This window comes from Thamnophis elegans, chromosome 11 (genome assembly GCF_009769535.1).
Source record: "Thamnophis elegans isolate rThaEle1 chromosome 11, rThaEle1.pri, whole genome shotgun sequence".
Taxonomy (NCBI): Eukaryota; Metazoa; Chordata; class Lepidosauria; order Squamata; family Colubridae; genus Thamnophis; species Thamnophis elegans.
This window is the reverse complement of record NC_045551.1, coordinates 43737302-43760184: the sequence shown is the minus strand read 5'-3', so window position 1 is coordinate 43760184 and position 22883 is coordinate 43737302. Positions and strand designations below refer to the sequence as shown.

At 40.3% G+C, this 22883-nt stretch overlaps 1 protein-coding gene across 1 annotated transcript in view; it reads left to right on the top strand.

Moving 5' to 3' along the window:
* DOCK9 (dedicator of cytokinesis 9) overlaps positions 1-621 on the top strand; it is a 132583-nt gene extending 131962 nt beyond the window's left edge. The window contains 1 exon segment of the mRNA XM_032226410.1: positions 236-621. Within this exon segment, the coding sequence (XP_032082301.1) occupies positions 236-358 (123 nt within the window). The 3' untranslated portion in view covers positions 359-621.
* The last annotated feature ends 22262 nt before the right edge of the window (positions 622-22883 follow it).

Genomic DNA, 22883 nt, shown 5'->3' with positions numbered 1-22883 from the left:
TTGCAAGAATATATATGGGAGATATATAGTCCCTTTAAATAATTAGCGTGGTGTCACCAGGTAAATCATTTTGTCTCTTTCTAAAATTCATAGAAGGTTGATATGCTGTTCTCATTTTAAAAATTACACTTATGCAGGGATATTCATAATTGGCTGACACCCTAATCTTTACAAAGATTATTATTCTTTACAATGTTCTCAGCCTGTGTGTAAGACACCTTTTTTCTTTTTTAAGATTACTGCTGTGGAAGAAAAGGCCAATGTAATGTCCAACTCACTACACATTTTCAATGCCATTAGTGGGACAGCAACAAGCACAACACTTCATGGAATGCCCAGCTCTTCTTCAATTGCATAACTGTCTTATATATGAAAGTACCTTGACTTTGGAACAAGAGGGTTTGGGGATGGCTTGCTAACTCAGGATGAAGTCAAAATTTGTGAAAGAACTATGCAGTTTCTAGTTATAGTATCAATCAGGTATAAGGAAATAAGACATCGAAAATGCACATATTTTTATATTATGCTTGCAATATTGTATGTTCTGAGAAGTATTTAGGAAAACTGATCACATAAGGATTTCATGAAGTGAATGGCACAATGTAGGCAGTTTTGGAACGTGTGTAGACACAAACTTATGAGAGTGTTGCTGAAGTTATGCACATATGAACTGATTAAAGTATTAACCACTATGAACTAAATAAGCACTAAACAAAGGTGTTAATGTAAGTAGAAGTAGCTTTTTTTTAATGTCAACTAACAGTTGTGCTCTATTTTATAACTTACTGGCATTTTGAAGAGCTTATAAGCTTAAAATGATTCAAGTATTTGCTTCCAATCAATGGTGACTACATATTATCTTAAACAATAAATGTAAAAGTTTGTTAATACAGCTTATAAAGTCTATATAAACGTACTGCATTTTAAATATTTTTAATATTCATACTCACTTTCATCCTTTTACAATTGTTGGATTCATGTTCATTCCAAGTAAATGCTCTATTTTCTTTTACATTTTATTTGTATATATAAAGTGCAATATGAAGTTGTATACACTTTCTGTAACATTATGTACTGTTTTAAAAAAAAAAACTAATTTTGCCAAAGTAATGGAATATAAAAGTGGTGATAACTACTGTGGAAATGGTGATAATTTAAGGCTTTTGCTGTGTTGCTTGAAGACATGAGTAATTTTATATCTGAGAAAGATAAAGGTTTTAATTTTATTTAACTGGAATCACTGTCCTGCTGTAATTAAACATTATGTATAACATCTATATTTTTAAAAAAGTTTAATTTATGTGCAATTTATTTGGATCTTTTTATTTTGCAAAACGTATCACTAAAATCAAGTATTACATTATTTTAATAAATGATATTTTCATATTCTTTTTTGACATAAATATTTGGTTTAGGTTTTGTGCTATTCTTAAGATTTGCAATAAATGATACTACTCATATGTGTAATTTGGAAATTCTGATTTATTATATAGAGATGTTAATAGAAATTATTACCATAGCTAGATTTCTTGATGTTTAAGATAGTTGTTTAGTTAAGTTCCTTCATATATGCCTTAGAAACTTAATGAATACCTACTATTCCATTTTAGAATAGTTTTAATTTCTGCAACAGAATAGCTTTAATTTGTGCAAACAGTACACTGAATTCAATGTTGGCTATCATTATATGGCTTATATTTTTAATTAATGAAGAGCCGAGATCCAGCTGAATTACAGAATACTAAAGGAACTTACTGAATATCTAGTTGAACTTTATACATTTTGATCCTGGACAATGAATGAAATTCAAACACAATCTTCAAAAATAGGGAAAATGAAGATTCATAGAACTAGACTGCTCAATCTGATATGGATCTAAGAAATTTCCAAAGCAGATAATAAGATACTGACCAATATGTATTTTCAAAATAATATAATTCTCAGAAAATACTAGAAGAAATTTCATCAATTTCTTAAACTCATTTGTGTGAATTTACTTTAACAGATTGTTTCAGAAAATATTTGAAAAAGTACCCTACAATGTTTTGACTAGCAAGCTGGTTAAGTGATAGTATGACAAGTGAGAATTTATTTATTATTTAGTTTATGGCAAATACATGGACTTACAGTAGCTCAAATGCCAATGTCCAGTCCACCCAGCCATTCAAGGACAAGGTGGTCTATGCCGAAAAATATCAGATGCTGGTCTGATGTAAGCTCTCAGTGGACATTCAGGCAAAATGTGATGGATATTTTGTTGAGGAGCACCACAGTCACACTGAGGAGTAGAGACAGAGCCCACTTAAACAATTAATCCTGGCAGACACCATGTTGGGTGCGGAGCCTGTTCAGGAGAATTAATTATCTGATTAGGAATCAACAGAACTTTGCTTATGTACAACATAAGCAGGAAATTAAGTTTCTTTTTTAAGATGTATTCAAAAAATAAGTAAAGCTCAGACAGCTTCAATCTTAAACTATCTACTGTGGATCTCACCCTATTCCTAAGAGGTCCGTGAAGAGGGAGTGCATAAGCGCACCAGTACGCCTACCATCCTTATCCTACTGCCCCCATTTATTTGTACTCACTTCCTTTGTTCATGTCCATGTTTATACTTATACCTGTTATCTTGTACATGTTTTGACAAACTAAATAAAATAAAATATCATGGGCTACATCAGAAACAGCTAGATCAGGAAATAAGACAGCTAGCATAAATAGTTAATTAAATATGTGAATAAATGAAGTGACTGCTGTATTTTTCCTAACAGTCATCAACTATTAGAGTCCCAAGTGCTGAAACTGACTTTTCTTCTCACCTCCTTGCAGTCCTGCGTCTTATGGGCTAAAATCTAACTTAGGTCACAGTTTCACATGGCTAGATTTCAAGGTAAATGATAAAATGGACGATACTGCTGATCATTCCAAATGCTTTTGTGAGGAAAGATATTTGTAACCACAACAAGGGAGTTGAAGTAGAATTTTTTATCTTACAAATATATGTAGGTAGGAATGTTAACATGGCATTCTCTGTGGTTTGTAAAGGGATTTCCCCTACATGCTTATGCCTTTTTATCCAAGTAATCCTGCTTCCAATAATCGCCTGAGAAATTGGGGGGCAGAGAGGGGGCGCTGGGAGGAAGAGCCCCCTCCTTTAGAACTTAATTTTTGTTTCGTTTGAGGTTTGATTTCAGTTTCTTCAGGTGAAAATCCCAGTTGTTCCCACGGCATGCCACAATTAGATTAAACACCGTATTGATGTCCTATTGATCCTGCATCCGTGATCATCGTTATATGCACAGGTATATACATAACAAAATGCTTTGTCAGCTATAAATACTCTGAGTTGCAACAAGAAATGACAAAATACATTATGGATTTCTGTTAACTAGGTTACCTGATAGTGTAGAACAGCGGATGTCCAAATACATTGTGACACACACAGCCTGTTTAATCTGTCCTTGTTTTATTGTTGATCCATTACTGTAGTCTTACATTTGCAGTTTCACTGACACATTTTAAGAAGGAGCACACCCTTCAAAGTATTTCACATCTAGACAGGCAAAACTGGTTGTTGGATATTGCCTGTCCTACATCTTTAGTTTCTCTAATGTTAACTTTACACATTAGAGGTTGTTTTCTGCTTCATTATGCAAAGGCCATCAGCTGAATTAAAAAAAGGAAGGGGTTTTTAAATTGACACTAATCCAGCTGAATTGATATCTTTATCTATTTACCTGGACTGTGATAGAAACCTAAAGAGACAAAAATACAAAATACTTAATATTATTAGTCATATTGGGAGTTATTGCCTATTTTATTGAGTTGGTTATATTAAACACACCTCAAAAGGAAAAAATATATGTAATTTCTTCACAACATTTCAACCACAGTATATTCCCCAGCCTTCCTTTACTGCTCCAGCTGTGTCTGAATTTTGATCGCATGATCATGGGGATGCTGCAATGGTTGTGTGAAAAATGATCATAAGTAACTTTTTCAATGACGTAACTTCAAACAATTACTAAACGAACTGTTGAGGACTACCTGTATTTTTTTCTCTTATTAGCTACCAATATTGAATGAAAGGAATCTCATCCAGGTTAAGTACCAATACATAGTCCAGTGGTTCTGAAACTTTTCTTCACCATGAACCTCCTTAAAATATATTTTGTGACCAAGGAACATGGCTATGGAACCCCAAGACTTAACTCTAAATTGTAACATTCCTTCAAACATTTGTGGCCCTCCTGCACCTATATCAAACATGAAACTCAGCCAACTGAATAAGATGTTTCAAGTAGCAGTTTTTTGCAGTTGCGCTGGTGTTATTGCAGGAAGCTGCAAGTTGTTGATGTATCTTGTAAAATTCTTGGGCATGGTGCCAAATGCCCTGATGACAATGGGTATCACTGTTACATGGTTCATCCATAGCCATGTAGTTTTGATAGATGATTATTATTATTTATTTATTTAGTCAGAAAATCTGAAATCACAGTTATCATTTTTTTAGTTGGTATCGACCTTCATATGCATCGAATTTTTCCTAAGAATCTAGGATCCTAAAATATATGGGCATAGTACAGTATATGTGCAGATCCAAGCAATCTGACCTTTTATAATTGATAGATCGTTTTTTTTCAATGCATTTTCTAAATGCTGACCAAGATTTTTTGGTATGGCATCCAGTATACCTAAACAATTTATTATAATTATGCATGGTAATGTACAATCAGATTCACAGTATGAGATTGTTGGAAATTTAATAATTCAAGACTATCTACAAATGATGGCCTGACAACAGTGCATTGGAAGATCTGCAAGAAATTCTATTTGCTTGCAAGCAAGAGCTGGTGGGGCCATAAAATAAAGTAACAGAAGATGAATAAGCTAAAGTGATATATGTTTTTAATTCAAACAGACAAGTCCCTGCCATGTTAACAATTGTCAATAAGAAAGACAAAAAAGTCTGAATGTGGCAGTACCTGGAAACAGCAGAAGAGAAGAGAAAAAAACTGGAGAAAATAATAAAATAAACAATAAAGACCTGCAAATATAGGAAGAAAGATAGTGGCAAATGAAAGCAAAGATAGTACCAATAATGGTGCAATCTCAAAGCATCTGGAGCACCATTTGAACACCATTGGCTTTGACAAAATCCCTATCAGTCAATTGCAAAAGGCAACTTCACTCGGAACAACTGACATCCTGTGACAATACCTTTAACACCATCAAACATATCTATCGTAGGTTCTTGAGAAGGAATTGATAGGAATGGATAAAAAAATCAGTGTAAAAATCTGGCTGTAGGATGGACCATAATAATAATATTTCATGTCAAAGGAATAATAATATACATGCTCATGTTAAAGGAATTATTATAAATCTAAAAGTATAATTGATTTCATTAAGAGCAAAATTTGAGAAAATTAATGATACAAGAGTAATTAATTTTTTTGAGAGTGGGACACTTCAATAGTATCAAGAGTGGATTATGAGAAAAAAAATATTTGCGTTAAGCATTTTCAAAGGAAAGGTAGACACTATATTTAAAAAAGGTAAAAAATTGTAAATATACATGTCTCAGGATAATGTTGCAAGTTTGAATCTGGGCTGGTCACCGGGACCAGAGGTTCACTCTTCCAAGAGAAGTTCCCTGAAGGTGGGCTCTATCATGAGTCCAAAAGCTCGGAAAAATACATCTCTGGTCCCGGTGATTGACTCAGATTCAATCTTGCAAAAAATGGTAAACTCAAGTACAAAACAGATGAAGGAAATTTACATGTATCATAGAATTAGACTGTTTTTTCATATTTCTTTAATTAGTTTAACCAAAATATGACAACTTTGTCATGACAAATGACAATGTAGGTAATATAGAAATATCAACAATAACACAGTGTAAATCGTATGCCAAATGCTAAATAAAAAAATTAAAACAGTAATTCTGGCTTAGGAATTAAAACTTTATATTAAAAGAAACCTAAATTTTAGATGGTATAAACTCATATTTAGAATTTGAAGGCAAAATTTATTTTAAGTTGAATTAAAATCTGTCAGAAATACAAAGTTTTGGGCATGGAGGCATACTTTCAGAGTTCAATTAGCCACTTTTTTGCAGAAGAAATTGTCTATACTTTTTGATTGGAAGCAAAGAATATACTTAAAACAATAGACATGTTCAATATAATGTAAGGTTTAGTCATTTTTAACTAAAATACATTGGAAATTCAGATTTTAACATTTGTTTTACCTTCTTTTCTTTTTATCTGATGCCTTTATTTTCTTCAGAATTGAAAACAAGTTGAGATAAATATTTAACCGTTATATAAGAATTAAAAGGAACACGTAATTATAAATTTATTAGACCTACTTTTTAGAATGTAGGTAAGTAGAACTCAATTATTTCCTGGAATTTGCCCATCATCTTGCTCTACAACCTTTAATTTAATAGTGATTCATATTTGGTGTTTTCATTTTCAGTTATTAGATTTTTTTAAAACTCTTATGCAGATCTTTAAGCCTTTCTTAGAATTTTGCAGGTATTATACCTGAACTCGAAATCTAAACTTAGGTTAAATTTAATCCTATGTATTGAAGTACACTTGTGGAATTGTATGATGATGATGTCTTATTGAAATGTCTTGCTTTTCTCAAAAACTATTTTGATGCTTTGCTGAAAGAGGAATTCCCAATTTAATTTTTAGAAAATTTGGTGATACCTTGACCTCAGCAAATGCAATATGACTTCTTTTCTAGTAAGTTATCTTTGTTCTGACTTAGGCTTCCTAAGAGCCTGAAACAAACTCCTTGTCCCGACAAAATTCCCTTTTATTAATTTGTTGTGAATTCTGCTCATTCACATCCAGCAGTCTTTCAAGGGAGAATGTTCAGTCACAGACCTTATCTGGCTTGGAAAGCTGACAGGCTGATATCTGCAAAACTTGGTAAGGAATCTCGGAGAATCACGAATCAATTAAGCGAACTAATTGTCTCCTGCAAACTCCATTCCCCTTCCGCTTCTCTTTTCTTTCCCCTGGGAGGGGCCATTCATCCACCTGTGGCCTTACTCCCAAGTTGACCCCTGTTCTTTAGCTGTTCCCTTTGTCTGACAACTCTGCGCATGCGCACACTAGGAACAGGCTCCAGCTGTTTGTCTGCCTCACTGATGTCTGACTCTGAATGCAGCTGATAACTGGCATACGGCTCTGGCCCTTTCTCTGCCTCCAACACAGAGCCCTCATCAGAGCCTTCCCCAGACTCCAGGGCTGGCCCATGTTCTTCCCCAACTTCCTCACTGTCCGAATCTGCTGCCAGCTCCTCTGACCGCTGGCGGGCCACAACAATCTTCTCATTCAAAATATATAAAACTTCCAAACATTTCCCAAATCCAGGACACTTGTAGGATATCAACAGTTTTTCCTGACCATCTAATCAGTTGTATATATGGATTTCTTCTTATATTGGGACATCGGTTGACTTACAGTACTTGTTGCCACTTCTCTGAGGTTTTAAGGAACAATGTAACATATACTTCTTTTTAAAAGATGATGCAATAGTGACTTTCTCCAAAGTGATATCTTCCGTATTGATTACAAATCAAAAACATGTTCTGCTGGTTCCTCTCTAACAGGGATTCCTTTTGCTGTCATCCATGACTTTCTACATTCCAACTAGCACCAAGGTGTTTCTTTATTCTATCTCTACTTTCCATAACACAGTGATGTACAGCCTCTTAACCTTTCAGGTTTTGCTCAATCTATACTTCTCAACCAGGACTGAGAAGGAACTGGGAGTTGTAATTCTACCTTTAGGGCACTTCCATTCTCTATCTGAAGCAGTCAAGTTGATCCATTATCACTGTCTGATATGTCAAGCTTGAAATGCTGACATTGATGAGCAAACACCCTGTCCTGCTGCAAATTTATTTATTTATCATGTTTAAGAACTGCCCTCAGAAAAGGATACTGAGCAGTGTACAAATAAAACATCAAAAGCATAAAAAGAGCATATAAAATTTAAAAGAGACAAATATTAAGAATCAATTAAAAGGCAGGGTGGAATACCAAGACACTAGTCAGCCCTACAGTAGCAGTGCTCCTCTTCTTTGTGTCAAGGCAAGGCTGCAGAGGCATACTTTCAGACTTTTCCGGAAGGCGACGAGAGTGGGGGCCAAGTTATTGTAGATTGCTGTGTTAATGGATTTTACTTAGCCCACACTGCATGAAAAGAAAAGTGTCCTACATGTTGTGAAAAAACTGAGTGGCTTCTATGAGAGGAAGTTGAAAAAGTATCAGCCTCATTTCTCAACAAAAGAGTTGCATATTGTTTTTTACTGTAGTTTATCAAAACAAACAAAATCATAGAACCAAAAACCATCTCATTCTGCTCATGAAGACATGTGGTATTACGTGATCACAGAAATCAGGAGTTCTTTTGTGGTTAGCAGAGTCCATTTATGGAAATGACTCCAGGATCTTCACCTCCTTTTTAAAAATGCATCAAAATGAAAAAAAAAATAGGATAAATTATCCCCTGATTTTAATTGAACAGAAGCTGCTGTTGTTCTTGGGGAATGGCCAATTGACCGAAAGCGAAAAGATTCACTACTAGGCAAGTAGGATTTATTTCTGTGCATGAGGAATGTTTTTGTTTGTCTTCTGCCTCTGCAGAACAGCTCTGAGGAGTTACCTTTATCTCCAATTAGGATTATGTAATTGCAATTATATTTTTTAATGTTTTAGGCTCTAAAAGTGAATTCCTATATGGGGTGCAATAAGTGCAACAGGGCATCTATTCCTATGATGTGCAGTATCTACACTATCTTGTCCGATTGGGGTGTCCACTTTTCAAAATCCTGGCTGAACTCCCACAAAGCAAAAAGTGACAGGGGTGATAGTAGGTCACTAAAACTGATCCAATGAAAGGGTAGTCAAGTCAAACATCAGTCAACATTTCCTTTGAGGGTTACCATCAAGTATTGGAGAGCTTGTTATATGCAAATTGCAACTCGGCCCACCTGCAAATGGGCCACTACATTTTGCACCAGCTAAAGCTTCTAAGTAGAGAAATGTAGGTAGTTTCACCATTTAGCTTTCAGAAAAAAAGATCTCAATTTCATTAGATTCAAAGTATGAATTTTTAATGTTTCAGCATAAATATGACCTAAAGCAAGATCTGTCCTCCACAAAGCCCTAAAATTAAACAAATGAGTCAAAATATTTATGCTTGTTCATTTATTTATTGGGGACAATGAACCCAAGCTGCTACATATTGTTGAGTAATAAAGAGATGAGAACCTCTAGGAATATCAGTTCATTTGAAGGGGAAATTAGAGTCAGGTGTTTCAATCAATGGGATGATAACCAGGTGTGAATGTGGGAAGTCCTGCCTTACTTAACAAGCAGATTTCTGGCTATTTACTGTCAAAAGCTGATCTCACAACATAGATCTGAGTCATGGTTTGAACAAAGCAAATTGCTGGGGACTGCTAAAGAAAACACCAATTGTAACTGTTTGCCAGCCTGGAAAAGATTATGAAAACTATTTCCAAGAAATTTGGACTCTGTCAATCCACTAATAGGCAGATTGTGTTCACATGGAGGCAATTCAACACTATTGTTAGCTTCCCTCGGAATGGACAATCGACCAAGATCACAACAAGAGCAAGATGTATAATATTCCAGGTGGTCTCCAAGAGTCTGCAGAGTGGACAATTGACCTAGATCACAACAAGAGCAAGATGTATAACCGTGATGGCGAACCTATGGCATGCATGCCGCAGGTGGCACGCGGAGGCATTTCTGAGGGCATGCGAGGTGTTGCCCTGTCAGCTCCAGCGTGCATGCACACACTGGCCAGCTGATTTTCGGCCTTGATTTTTGGCCATTTTTCGCCCCCCAGAGGCTTCCCTGAAGCATGCCCCCTGGAGCTGACAGAACAATGTCTCGTGTACCTTCAGAAATGGTTCCGCGTGCCACCTGTGGCTTGTGTGCCATAGGTTCGCTATCACAGTTCTAGGAGGTCTCCAAGAGTCTACGTAATGTCTACAAAAGTTAACGGTGCACTTGTTGGAGTTCATGAAACTCCCAGCAGGAGAACCCTGAACAATAGCATGCATAACAGAGTTGCAAGGAGAAAGCCACTAATCTCCAAACTGAACATTGCTACCTGTCTACAATTTGCAGGAGGAAAAATCACAGCATGGATAATAGTCTGATAAAATCTGGGTACTTGAGAGACTGCCTACTGCCAATTACCTCCACTAGACCAATAAGATCCCATAGACTAGGCCTCCTCCGAATTCCATCAGCCGGCCAATGTCGACTGGCAACTACCCGGAGGAGGGCCTTCTCGGTGGCTGCTCTGACCCTCTGGAATGAACTCCCCGTGGAGATTCGTACCCTTACCACCCTCCAGGCCTTCCGCATAGCCCTTAAAAGCTGGCTGTTCCGACAGGCCTGGGGCTAAAGACTTGCAACCCCACTCGAATGGCATGACTGTTGTGTTTTTAACAGTGTATGGTTTTCATGTTTGTAACTTGTCTGTTTTTCCCCTCCCTTGAATTGTGAGCCGCCCTGAGTCTTTTTATCAAACACAGTCTAAGATGTATTAAAACCAAGAAAGTTGGGGGGGAAAAAATAATAAAAAAAAGGGGAAAAGAAAAAAGAAAGAGAAGGAAAAAAGTCAGTAAAATCTCTGCGTTGAACTCAGCTTCTTACCATTACACAAACTTTAAGCAATTTACATTGTTCCTAATCTTAATTGTTTGATTACCTGCAGGATTTCCCCAGAAGTTATTTGTTAATTCAGCTTTTGCCTAGCTAGGGGCCTTTTCTCTAGCTAGGGGCCTTATCTCTTTATCTAAGTATCTGTCTGTTTCTAAACCCCTAATTTTGTCCCCTTTGTGCCTCCTTCCTCTATAACACAATTTAGATACATTTCAAATTTTTCTTTTGGTATCCTCTTCCAACTCTTTTCGTTTTTACCCTTGTTTCTGTCTATATCTTTTTTTTTGTATTCATCAGTACTCCTCTCATATATGCTTTACTTACATCTCCTACAAATTCCCTGAATATACCCTTATTCATATTCAGAACAAAGTATTCAGATAGCAATTTTTTACAATCATTAATATACTTTTCATATCAAAATAAACTCCCATTCGACCTCCAAGACCTTCTTGCCTGCACTACCCTTCCCAATTCCGTCCAGACTGGGTTATGATCCAAGAGAACCCTCGCCGCAATCTTTGTCTTCTTCACCCTAGAAGATAAATCATTAGTGATTTGTATAAAATTCAAAGTTGTCCATCAAGTCTTTTTCCCTTCTTGAATTAGGTCTAATGCGATATATGTTCCAAAGGGATCTGCTTCAGTTCACTCAGCCTTAATGTCTTTTCTTAAATAAACAACTATACCATTTTTCTTTTGCGTAGCAGAGGTCACAAAATATTGACCAAGTTCAAGGTTGAGCAGATATTTTGGATCAGTTAACTTAATATGAATTTCTTGCAGACAAGTTATATCGTTCTTGAACTGTTTGAGATAGTAAAATATTTTCTTTCTCTTCTGTAAAGAGTTCAGACATAACTCCTTGATCAATGGCCGATGATTATTGAGGTTGTTGCAATCTGCCTTGTTTTCCCATTCGTCTGGTAGTCGTACGGCTAGGTCCTTGTTCTCTGGTCCCTTGCCCTTCCGGAAGGAGGAAATGGTGCTTTCTGTCTGGTAGTTGTGTGATTTGCTGTTTATCTTGTCCTTCTCGTAATCTTTCTCCAGATCCAGATGATTCAGGGTGTCCCACCTTCAGGGTCTTGTGGTAGAAATCTTGGGCTTCCCATACAGAGTTGAGACGATATTTTTCTTATCAAATGTAATTATGATACCAAATGGCACATCCCATCTATACTGTATCTGACGGTTTCTGAGTTCTTCCACTAGAAAAGCATAATCTCTCCTGGCTCTTAGCATTTGGGGTGGTATTTCTTTCAAGACAATCAAGTCCTGTCCGCCAATTTGTAGCCTGGTATTATAAGATTCTTGTAGTATCACGTTTCTAGACTCTCTTGTAGTAAAATATATAATTACATCTCGAGGAAGTTGTCGCTGTTTTGCCGCCCAAGAGTTAATGCGATAAATTTTTTCGATCTGCCAATCAAAGTTGATCCCCGGTCTTCCCACGACGATTAAAGGCCTCTGAGAAAATCTGCTTCAAGTTCTCCTGTTCGTTTTCACGCAGCCCCCTGACTCTTAATGCAAGCTCCATCTGTTTGTAGTGTATCATAACAATTTGTTTTTCTGCATTTTCGACTTTTTGTTGCATCACTTCAATTTTGGATGTCAAGTTAGTGTTGGCTTCCTCAAGAACCTCTAGTTTATCTTCCATTCCAGCAACATATTCTGTCAATACAGTTACAAGTCCCACCATATCGTCCTTTGTTTTGGCAATCCTAGTATCAAGCTTATCACATAAGTCTGCATTAAGTTTCTTTATCTCCTCTCTAAATTCTCTAAGAGTCTCAAAAAAAAATTCTTTCGTTAGTAAATCTCCAGTAGGGGGCGTAGAGGGTGAAAGCTGCAACTTTGTGCCAAGTGCGTGAGGTGTATTCCTAAAAGGACGTCTCCCCGACTTTGATTTTGATGCCATTATTTCTTTTCTTCAAACAATTATTCAACAATTATTCAAACTCTGCTGGCCCGTTGTGTAGCTTGCGAGAGAAGAAAGTATTAGGTCCCCCCTTTATTTGTTCTTAGAAGTTTTTCAAAAGGTTTCAGAAAAGAGCATTGTAACAAAGCAAGTTTCAAAAGATTAGCATTGTAATGAAACAATTCATATTCATCTCTGTTTAGAATGTCTCTATATTAACAAGGAGGCTTTTACAGCTTTTAAAAGTTGATAAGAAAAAAAAATCTTGGTAGGTCTTCAGAGAAACAAAACTAATTAGTCAGAGAATGCCATCTGGCTGTTCCTTTGATCTTTCTCTCTGTCGGACAGTTAAGAATGTGGCATCCGCCATTTTAGGAGCTTATTTTTTTAGAAACCCGATGCACAAAGAAAGCTCTTTCTTTTTTAAAAAAAAATAAAAAAAGGGGACAGATAAAGTTCTCGGATACGGACTCTGCTTGTATTAATCTCAAATAGATATATCAAAAATTGTCCTAAGCGGGGGTTCCTTACTTTGCGCCATAGTGGTTACGGCAGAAGTTCCTGGCTCGGAGGTGTGATTCAGCCTTCAGTAGGCCCCCCTTCCGTTCGCAGCAAAGAAAAAAGCTGCAAACTTCAAAGAAAAGCTCTTGCCAGCTGGATCTCTCTCTCATCTTCTTTGCCTGAAGAATGAGTTTATCTACCAGGTATTTAGGCAGATAACGCAGCCAGGAACCCAGGGGCAGCTCGTTAAGCCATCGCCATCAGCAAGGTCCCGCCCCGGAAGTGTCGAAATGGGGGAATTTTTTAAAACTCCCTGATTGGTGGCAACTTGAATTTAGGCAATGATTTTTCTCCAGTGTTCTGAGGCCTCCAAAGGAAACATAATCATAGATTGTCTTCAAATTAACTTTTGAAGAATTGGGAAGTGGAAATAGTGGAAGTGTCCAATAGGTCTTTGGCACCTGACGAAAAACACTTCTTACAACATATGGCTTAATTAGATAGTCTACATCATTAATTACAAAGTATTTATTTTACATGTGGTAAGCTATCCCTTCTTCCTTAATTATGCAAAAGGTTGTACATCTCTTTAAAAATATTCTTCTTCGTTTAAAAATTGCTTATACTTATTATGACTTAAAAATCACTAACCAGAACAACATACACCTACAATATTATTCTGCTTTTGCTTTTTGGCACCCCATTGCTAATATCAACACTATTCTTACATTTATATATATTTATCAAATTTGTAAACTTACCTAAGTTACAATAGAGAAACCTTACAATTAGACCTTACAATAGAGGAACCAGATCCTTACAGAGTTTGAATTCCATGTATTAAACAGGTCTGCTAATTAATGTACATTAAGCTGGGGAACATTTTATTTATTAGATCTATATGCACCCATCTCACTTAGAACATCCTTTTCAAAAGAATATAAGCTTGTTTTAAGTGGTTGCATTCTTTTCTGCCTGCCTCCCTCCCTCAGTGGAAACTGTGGATATAACATCAGTAAGATACAGTATAAACTTTGTGCCGTGATTTAGCCTGAATTGTTTGTATGTGTGTGTATACATACACCCATCTGCTTGTGGAATCTTAATGTGTTAACAATCAATAAGGGACTTCCATATTCATTCCAGAATGAACAGCTTTTTCTACAGGTACAGCAACTCAATTTAAAATAGACTGTTGAAAGAACTCAAGGCCAGAAAGAACCGATATAACAATTTGGGGCAATAGCATTTAATGGGAGTTTGGTTCATTTTGTTATCTACAAATAGTAAAAAGTACACTATGTATTTTCTAAAAATATTGTATAGGCTTTTGAGTAAATTTTCAACTTTTCAGATCTTAGACAAGCAAATTTTTATTATGTGTGCACACTAAATTTAGTCCCAAAGGTGCTTTTTCAGGAGGCAACTGGACTTTCTTGTTTTTTCTTTGAAGACGTTTGGCTTATCATCCAAGAAGCTCGTTCAGCTCTTACAGGATAAGTGGGGAATGGAAGGATTTATATTCCTTCTTGGTCATTTGCATTTCTGAAGGTACGCGAGACATTGTTCTGTCAGCTCCAGCGTGCATGCACACACTGGCCAGCTGATTTTCGGCCTTGATTTTTGGCCATTTTTCGCCCCCCAGAGGCTTCCCTGAAGCATGCCCCCTGGAGCTGACAGAACAATGTCTCGCGTACCTTCAGAAATGGTTCCGCGTGCCACCTGTGGCTTGTGTGCCATAGGTTCACTATCACAGTTCTAGGAGGTCTCCAAGAGTCTACGTAATGTCTACAAAAGTTAACGGTGCACTTGTTGGAGTTCATGAAACTCCCAGCAGGAGAACCCTGAACAATAGCATGCATAACAGAGTTGCAAGGAGAAAGCCACTAATCTCCAAACTGAACATTGCTACCTGTCTACAATTTGCAGGAGGAAAAATCACAGCATGGATAATAGTCTGATAAAATCTGGGTACTTGAGAGACTGCCTACTGCCAATTATCTCCACTAGACCAATAAGATCCCATAGACTAGGCCTCCTCCGAATTCCATCAGCCGGCCAATGTCGACTGGCAACTACCCGGAGGAGGGCCTTCTCGGTGGCTGCTCCGACCCTCTGGAACGAACTCCCCGTGGAGATTCGTACCCTCACCACCCTCCAGGCCTTCCGCATAGCCCTTAAAAGCTGGCTGTTCCGACAGGCCTGGGGCTAAAGACTTGCAACCCCACTCGAATGGTATGACTGTTGTGTTTTTAACGGTGTATGGTTTTCATGTTTGTAACTTGTCTGTTTTTCCCCTCCCTTGAATTGTGAGCCGCCCTGAGTCCCCTCAGGGAAAAGGGCGGCATACAAATAAAGTAAAATCTAATCTAAATCTAATCTAAAATTTGAGTCTAAAGAAAGAGTAGGGGTGGAAAAAATATCTCAAAATGGACCTTCCTTAGGTCTTTTCAGGGAAGAAGTACTTTTATAGTTGATTCTGTTACTGTAACCTCAATAAAAATATTGTTAATATATGTGGTTGGTGTGTTTTCTCTGGGTTACTTTGAAATGGTAATATGAAAGACCAGGTGGATAAGCCAGATTCTATTGGAAGGATTTTCTGTGGATGGACATTAAAAAAAAAAACTTTTTGACTTGAATGGAAAATGTCTGGCAAAAAGCAAATGCATTCCAGCATAAGATTCATATTATATGTTGAAATGGATTATAAGCACAATGAATTAAATATTTTCAGCCATAGTTATCTTTTAGGACACCTTGTTAATCCATTTTTCATTTTTTTAAAAATGAACAATGCATTCTCTCTCATACGTATGTTGGATGAAATATTCATCTGGTTCAGTTCCAAGCCGGGAAAAAGACACTGGAAACATGAAGGCTGATTGGAAAGATGGTTTAATGATGAACAGAACCACATTGATGCTTCTGGTGCAGCTGACCACATGGAATTGAGAGTGGGGGGGGTGTTTATACCATCTCTTGGGTTCTGCACTTGAGCTTCCTGTTGCTATGTAAGAACATGTATTCTATTCGCTGTTGTAGGGATCATAGCTGGCTCTGTAGGTTGCCTGAGCTAAATTTGGTTGAAGTTTGGAGGGTGATGCAATGAAGGGGCTTGTTGGGCAATTCTTATTATGGCTGAGGGCTAACCCTACCTTTATTCAGACCTTGCTGCAGGGAGTAACGAATTACCAAATCTGCATTTTGAAAAGCTGGCCTCAACTTAGTATCTTGCTCGGGGCCATGGAGCTGGGGCTCTATTTCTCTTTTAGAGGAAATATTTTATCCTGCTTTTTTTATATTTTTCAAAATATTTCATTCTTCTAGGAGAGGGATTGGTGCTAACTTTCTACACATAGAGAGTAGCAGCTGAGCAGCAACACAGAACAAATATTCACAATCACTGCAGGAAAGAAACGGGTTCATCTATGTTACTTGCAACACTTTCTTTGATGTACCTAAATTTAATGTCTGTAGAGATTCTCAGTCATCCAGGTCATGTTTGTTCCAAAGGTGCTTTTTCAGGAGGCAACTCGACTTTCTTGTTTTTTTTCTTTAAAGACGTTTCACTTCTCATCCAAGTAGCTTCTTCAGCTCTGGCAAGATAGTGGGGAATGGAAGGATTTTTATTCCTTGCAGACAGCTGGTCATTTGCACCCTTTTAGAATGTTGTTGAAGGACTTGGAGGTTTATCTGTGTTCTCAGGGTCACCTGAGTAGTGCTCCTGGTTCCTGTAGTCTGCAATCTTTCCTCTAGAAATTTAACCATGACCTGGGTGACTGAGAATCTCTACAGACTTTTAGCTATACAATTTGGGGAAAAACACCCTTTGAATGGGGTGGGAGTAGGAATGGATTTCCAGAGAAAAAAACTGCAGTCTACAGGAACCAGGAGCTGTCCTCAGGTGAAAATGAGGATATAGATAAACCTCCAAGTGCTTCAATGACCCTCTAAAGTCTAAAAGTATGCAAATGACCAAGAAGGAATATAAATCCTTCCATTCCCCACTTATCCTGTAAGAGCTGAACGAGCTTCTTGGATGATAAGCCAAACGTCTTCAAAGAAAAAACAAGAAAGTCCAGTTGCCTCCTGAAAAAGCACCTTTGGGACTAAATTTAGTGTGCACACATAATAAAAATTTGCTTGTCTTAAGATCTGAAAAGTTGAAAATTTACTCAAAAGCCTATACAATATTTTTAGAAAATACATAGTGTACTTTTTACTATTTGTAGATAACAAAATGAACCAAACTCCCATTAAATCCTATTGCCCCAAATTGCTACATCGGTTCTTTCTGGCCTTGAGTTCTTTCAACAGTCTATTTTAAATTGTGTTGCTGTACCTGTAGAAAAAGCTGTTCATTCTGGAATGAATATGGAAGTCCCTTATTGATTGTTAACACATTAAGATTCCACAAGCAGATGGGTGTATGTATACACACACATACAAACAATTCAGGCTAAATCACGGCACAAAGTTTATACTGTATCTTACTGATGTTATATCCATAGTTTCCACTGAGGGAGGGAGGCAGGCAGAAAAGAATGCAACCACTTAAAACAAGCTTATATTCTTTTGAAAAGGATGTTCTAAGTGAGATGGGTGCATATAGATCTAATAAATAAAATGTTCCCCAGCTTAATGTACATTAATTAGCAGACCTGTTTGATACATGGAATTCAAACTCTATAAGGATCTGATTCCTCTATTGTAAGGTCTAATTGTAAGGTTTCTCTATTGTAACTTAGGTAAGTTTACAAATTTGATAAATATATATAAATGTAAGAATAGTGTTGATATTAGCAATGGGGTGCCAAAAAGCAAAAGCAGAATAATATTGTAGGTGTATGTTGTTCTGGTTAGTGATTTTTAAATCATAATAAAGATTAGATTAGATTAGATTTATTACATTTATATGCCACCCTTTTCCCCAAAGGGGACTCAGGGTGGCTCACAATTCAGTCAGGGAAGGGGGTACAGACAGGGGGATAAAAGACGAACATAACAGTACAAAAATTTAAAAGGCACACAACAACCATACCATTCGAGAATGGGGGCAAGGCTCTTTAGCCCCAGGCCTGTCGGAACAGCCAGGTTTTAAGGGCTTTGTGGAAGGCCTGGAGGGTGGTAAGGGTTTGAATCTCCATGGGGAGCTCGTTCCAGAGGGTCGGAGCAGCCACAGAGAAGGCCCTCCTCCGGGTAGTCGCCAGTCGGCATTGGCCGGTGGAGGGAATTCGGAGGAGGCCTAATCTGTGGGATCTAATCAGTCTATTGGAGGTAATTGGCAGCAGACGGTCTCTCAAGTACCCAGGTCCAATACCATGAAGGGCTTTATAAGTGACGACTAGCGCCTTGAAGCGTATCCGAAGACCAATAGGCAGCCAGTGCAGCTCGCGGAGGATAGGTGTTACGTGGGTGAACCGAGGTGCACCCATGATCATTCGCGCAGCTGTATTCTGGACAAGCTGAAGTCTCCGAATGCTCTTCAAGGGCTGCCCCATGTAGAGCACGTTGCAGTAGTCCAGTCTAGAGGTCACAAGGGCACAAGTGACTGTTGTGAGGGCCTCCCGGTTCAGATAGGGATGCAACTGGTGCACCAGGCGAACCTGGGCAAATGCCTCCCTGGTCACAGCCGACAAGTAGTGTTCGAAAGTCAGCTGTGGGTCTAGGAGGACTCCCAAATTGCGAACCCTGTCTGAGGGGCATACTGTTTGACCCCCCAGCCTGAGAGATGGAAAACTTGGCCAATTAGTAGGAGGGAAACACACCAGCCACTCGGTCTTATCCGGATTGAGTACAAGCTTGTTAACCCCCATCCAGTCCCTAACAGCCTCGAGGCACTGGCACATCACGTCAACTGCTTCACTGAGTTGGCACGGGGCGGACAGATACAACTGTGTATTGTCCGCATACTGATGGTATTTTATCCCGTGCCATCGAATGATCTCACCCAGCGGCTTCATGTAGATATTAAACAGGAGGGGGGACAGGACCGAACCCTGCGGCACCCCATAACTCAGGGGACTAGGGGTCAATCTCTGCCCTCCGACCAACACCGACTGCGACCTGTCCGAGAGGTAAGAGGAGAACCACCGTAAAACAGTGCCTCCCACCCCCACCTCCCGCAGTCATCGCAGAAGGATACCATGGTTGATGGTATTGAAGGTCGCTGAGAGGTCAAGGAGCACTAGGATGGAAGCATGACCTCCATCCCTGGCTCTCCAGAGATCATCGGTCAGCGCAACCAAAGCGGTTTCCGTGCTGTAGCCAGGCCTAAATCCCGACTGGAAGGGATCTAGACAATCGGTTTCCTCCAAGGACCGCCGGAGCTGAAAGGCCACCACTTTCTCAACAACCTTCCCCACGAAGGGGAGGTTGGAGACCCGACGATAGTTATTTAAAACGGCTGGATCCAAAGATGGTTTCTTCAGAAGGGGTCTCACCACCGCCGTCTTTAAAGCGAGGGGAAAGAACCCCTCCCGAAGGGAGGCGGTAACAACCGCCTGGATCCAGCCCGGTGTCACCTCCCTGCTGTTAGCAACCAGCCAGGAGGGGCACGGGTCCAGCACACATGTGGAGGCACTTACGGCTCCCATGGCCTTGTCCACGTCCTCAGGGATAACAGCTTGAAAATCAATCCAGTGATGTCCTGCCAGATTCTCCCCTGGTGCCTCGGCTGGCTCTGCGCATTTGGAGTCCAGGTCCGTCCAAAGCCAAGCCACTTTATCTGCGAGGAATTGGACGTAGTCCTCAGCTCTGCCTTGCAAAGGATCGCTCGTATCCCTCCTGTTTAGGAGGGAACGGGTTATCCTGAACAAGGCGGCTGGGCGCGACTCAGCGGAAGCTATCAGAGAGGCAATGTGTGTTCTTTTTGTCGTCCTGATTGCCCAAAGATAGACTCTGATGCTGGATGTTAAAAGTGCTCGGTCTGACTCAGACTTACTGGATCTCCATCATTGCTCTAGGCATCTCTTTCGGCGCTTCATCTCCCGGAGTTCCTCAGTAAACCAAGGGGCCCTCCTGGATCCACTGCCTCGGATCGGCCGTAAAGGCGCAATCCAGTTAAGAGCCTCTGCCGCTGCTGAATTCCAGGCAGCAACCAGAGTCTCCGCCGGACTGTGGGCGAGGGTATCAGGAACAACACCAAGCTCCGTCTGAAAGCCCAAAGGGTCCATAAGGTGCCTGGGGTGGAACCACCTAATCGGTTCCTCCTCCCTACAGTGGGGGTTTGGTCTCTGAAAGTCAAGCCTCAGTAGGTAGTGGTCCGACCATGACAGGGGTAAGATCTCACTACTCCTCAAACCAAGATCACAACTCCACAGCTCCGAGAGGAATACGAGGTCGAGCGTGTGACCCGCCGAATGAGTCGGGCCCCGAATTACTTGGGTCAAGCCCATGGCTGTCATGGAAGCCATGAACTCCTGCGCTCCATCAGAGTGTTCACCGGGTGAAGGCAAATTGAAATCCCCCAGATCCATAAGCCTGGGGAACTCAATTGCCAGCTCAGCTACTGACTCGAGGAGCGAGGGGAGGGCTGCTGCAATGCTGTTGGGAGGCAGGTACGTTAACAGCAAGCCCACTTGACCCATGAGGTCCAACTTCACCAGCAAGGACTCACACCCGACAAGCTCCGGAGCAGGGATCCTACGAGGTACTAGAGACTCTCGGATAACAATAGCCACACCCCCACCCCTTCTCTTGGGTCGCGGCTGATGAAGCACCTGAAAACCCCCTGGGCACATCTCTATGAGGGGGACTCCTCCCTCCGGGCCCAGCCAGGTTTCAGTAATACATGCCAGGTCTGCCCTCTCGTCTAAAATTAGGTCCCAGACGAGGGCAGCCTTGTGAACTACAGGCCTGGCATTTAGCGACAGCAGCCTGAGACCAGGGTCCTGATTACTCACGCCATCTGGCCTTGGAGTGGGACTCATAGGGCCGGAAGGAGGGATCTCTGTAACGTAGTGAGCCCTCCTTCCCCGGTAATGGCCAGCCCTAAAGTCCCCGCCATATCTGCCCCTCCCTGTTAAGACTGTAATGCTCCGGCCCACTCCCGTGTCCATGGTCCCTCCATCCCTGCCCACAGCCCCCGCATTTCCCGACAGGCTCTTCGAATCAGTCATCCTGAGATTGGAATAGGCCCAGATCCCCCCCAACACTTCTGCAAAACACTCAGTGTGGGGGAACCCAGTTCCCATCCCAATCTCGCTTGCACACCCAAACTCACTCACTCACACCCCCACAACAATTAAAATACAACAATATAATATAAAGGGGATTACACAAGATAAAAAAGTTAAAAAGTGTGGGATCATTCAATCAAATGCATACGTACCACATGCAATCTAATCTAATCTAATCACTCCTCATACAAAAGAAAAATTGCGCAGCTATTAAAAAGATGTGCAAGTTCGGGTAAAGTTTGTAGGTCTGGAGGGGTTCGCGGAAATATAAAGGGGGAGAAAGATGTTGTCTTCTCTCTTCTTGCGTGATCGATGGTAAAGATGGTATAGATGGTATTGGGATAGGAGCTCCAAAGGGGCTAAGATGGGATCTCTTAACAACGACAGGCAGCAATGGTCATACCAGCCAGGACCAGATTGTGAGTCTAATGACCAATGTCCAATGTCCAATAGCCGTGAGCAGAGAACCATATAATAGAGTCCTGTATGAGTAAGAGCAGACCGAGGGCCAGGGAAGAGAGGAAAGGCCGCACTGTAGAAAAGGCCTAGGGAGTAGACTAAGGGGCTGTGGCAATGGCTGCAAGGCCGACTGGCAGGTCTTATACTGCCCCATATCAAACCGACTACCCCTCTATAAGCCAGTCAACAAAGTCCATAAGAATCCAAAGAAACAAGGCACAGATATCAAAAAGCGCCAGGGGCGGCCGGTAACATGCTCCACTGGAGTAGAGGAGGGCGGGCGGGCGCCTAAGAGACTATGGCAGCCGGGGAATAAACCAGCTGCCTTGTCTCATCTAGCGTCACTCAAATCACCCATCTCCTTTGATAGCAACAGTCTTCCAGCAGTCTTCCAGAGGACAGGCAGACACCAGAGCTCCTCCTAGTCAATAAGGGAAACAGGGCTAAAGCTAGGTCCAAAAAGCGCCACAGAGAGTCGATCAGAAGCTGTCTACGAGTGGCCAAAACGCCGAAAGCTTAAAACGCCGAAGCGGAGCCTTCAGTGTAGCGCCACCATTCCCCTCCAACGAGCACCGCAGAGAACACTCCAGCTGTCGTGTGGGTCAGGGGGTGTCCGGGAGAGTCGACCCTCCAAAGAATCGTCCATTTGGTTCCCCTAAATCTCGCTCAGTTGCAGGGACCTCCTTTGGTAAGACTCCAACCTAAAAACGCCAGTTTATTCCGGCGTTTTTTTTCCTGCTCTTCCGCGTCTTCCGCGTCTTCCGTGCCTAGCAGCTCTGGGGAGGCAAGTCTCTCCAATGCGCTGTTGGCATGGGTATTTTGGGGAGTTCTTACTTCTTCTGGCAGCGAAACCAGACTCCAAGACCGGAGTTCCACCTTCTTCCAGGCTATTTCTCAAGCGGACCGAGCTGGAGCGAAAAGCTCGGCAGCCATCTTCCCGCACATGCGCAACTTTCTCAGGTTGAGATCAGATTGTTTGTAAGTATAAGCAATTTTTAAACGAAGAAGAATATTTTTAAAGAGATGTACAACCTTTTGCATAATTAAGGAACAAGGGATAGCTTACCATACGTAAAATAAATACTTTGTAA